This window comes from Buceros rhinoceros, unplaced genomic scaffold (genome assembly GCF_000710305.1).
Source record: "Buceros rhinoceros silvestris isolate BGI_N320 unplaced genomic scaffold, ASM71030v1 scaffold2953, whole genome shotgun sequence".
In the NCBI taxonomy this organism is placed as follows: Eukaryota; Metazoa; Chordata; class Aves; order Bucerotiformes; family Bucerotidae; genus Buceros; species Buceros rhinoceros.
Genome location: NW_010402830.1, coordinates 1 through 2228, shown reverse-complemented (window position 1 = coordinate 2228; position 2228 = coordinate 1). Strand labels below are relative to the sequence as shown.

At 44.0% G+C, this 2228-nt stretch overlaps 1 protein-coding gene across 1 annotated transcript in view; it reads right to left on the bottom strand.

Annotated features, from left to right (window-relative positions):
- The window catches only part of TMEM43 (transmembrane protein 43), a 10049-nt gene extending 8669 nt beyond the window's left edge, over positions 1–1380 (bottom strand). Inside the window, exons 1-2 of the mRNA XM_010132755.1 lie at positions 1219–1380; positions 251–385 (exon numbers count right to left, since the gene is read on the bottom strand). Of these exons, the coding sequence (XP_010131057.1) occupies positions 251–385; positions 1219–1380 (297 nt within the window). The remainder of the gene's footprint in view (positions 1–250; positions 386–1218) is intronic.
- Positions 1381–2228: the final 848 nt, after the last annotated feature.

Sequence of the window (2228 nt, the reverse complement as noted above, 5' to 3'; positions counted from 1 at the left end):
GAAATTATCCACCAAAGGCAGTGGGAGGGCAAATGCGGCTAGAGGCAGCTTGGGAGTAGGGAAACCAAGGCTGTACAGCATCTTCCCAATTCCAGGCCAAGAACCAAAGTGTGGGTGGTAGCCAGCAATGCTAACAGAGAAGGAGAGAAACTACAAGTCTTCTCTCTAGATATCAAACACAATTTTATTTAGCAAAGACTTCTCCTCCAAGCTTGAAATACTCATGTCTTCAAGATACTATTTTATTTACCTTAGATGTACTCAAAGCACCAGCTAAGTGCACCAATCTCCCTTCGTTCTGCTGAGACACACTGTGGATGCTATCAAGAGGGATCACAAGAGAAAGTCCCTCATCAAGAGATTTGGCTGTCCTCAAAGCTCGTCCCTGCAATCAGGAAAAACAAAATCAAGTCGTGGAGAATCAGTGGTACAGCAGTATTTTGTAAAAAAGGTTGGCAGACAAGCGATCTGAAGACTGCAAGGAATGATTTTATCTTCAGCCTCAAGTCACATTCTCAAAACATACTTCTACGTTCAACTGAGTTTGGGGCAGAACTTCTTACCCAAGCAGCGCAACCATTAACATGGACTAAGCTTCTCAACACACATAATTGTTCCTTCAAGGGTCTAAAATTGTTGCTCTTCACAACTTATCTTGTTTGTTATTCATGTGCAATTGCAAAAAATATGCTAATTATGGCCCTTTTTCCATAGATCCGTGTAAGTACTTGTCAGAAGTTTTCCTTGCCTTACCATCATGTTAGGTGTGCTTTTTCCTGCAGTGTCGCTTAAACTGGGATTAGTTCTCTTCCCTCTTGTAGAGATATAAAAGGAAACTTGGGTGAAAATTCACAGAATTCTGCTCCCCTACTCCAAAACAGCTAGAAGCACGTATGTATGCAACAGCAGGGTGCTGGCATTTTCTGCTTAACTTAATTATTTTCTTAATCTAAAACCAAGACATACAGTAACACTGCCACTGTCTCTACTACACTCAGTTCTACAGAAACACTATCTGTGGCACTGTGATTTTACACTTCTGATATATCCCAAGCATAAGCACCAGGCTCTCCAGACATAGTATCCTCTTTTCACGGATGAAGTAATAAAGCTTTAACATGACAATTTTAGCAAACCTATAAATGCAAAACTAGTTGAACATCACCTCAGCTGTGACATTTTAAAGCTGTGTATAAACACTGACAATATTTCACTTACTTCATTGGTAAAAAGAAGGTAGAAAGCCAGAAGAAATGTCACAAGTCCCATCAACATGCCCCCAGAAGTCTCACTGAGCCTCTCCAGGAACCCTGGTTTGGGCTGACTTGTGATTTTAACATGTTCTTTTCTGTTGCCTGTGTCAGGGAACTGTTGGGACATAAACCAAAAAATGTAATATCAATGTGAAAGACAAAGGCAATCCTTTTCAAAGTAAGTCTTTTAGCTTTGTTAGTACTGCTGCTAAAACAGAGTAGGACTTCTTGCCTCGAACCAAAATTTTCCCACACTTATTAAATGTCTCATCACACTTTTGATACCAGAAATACCGTAAATAAATAAAACTCAAGCCTAAAGCAAAAAACAATCACTATTATTGTGGTTCAACGTGTTGCTTCAAGCTTTCTTTGGTCTGTCTCTAAGTTCCATATTTGGTGTCCACACCCTGCATTCAGGCCACGACAAATTGAGTAATATTCCTGAATTCCAGACCAGCTAAAACACAGCTATAAATAACAAGCTACGTTTTACCTCACCCGTGGAAAAGCGCCTGCATACTTTAAAATAATTGCATCTAGAGCAACAAAAAGAGATAGCTTAAAACAAGATTGTTGCTGCAGTCCCAGCCAGCACCACATTAAAGCAGGAAAACCCGGGGTACAGCTACTGCGGGAAACAACCAAGAATTAACTTCAGAACAGCACACGTAGTCAAGAGAGGAGGTGAGGCTTCTCTTTTGCTTATCTCGAGATGCCAGGCGGGGTTTAACAGCGGGCCCCCCCGCTACACAGGGCCCCTCGCCTCAGACAGACCACCCCCGGAACGGGCCGACCCGGAGACGGCCACAGGCAGCGCGGCGCAACAGCAGGACCAGCCCAAGCAGCACTTACATTCCTCGACATCTTGAGCCTCGTGTCCTCGTGTCCTGGCCACGTACCACCCCGGAGAGCCCGCAGGAGCCACCGCCAGAGCCGCGCACCAAGCGCCTCCCAGCGCCGCGCTCCCCCTCA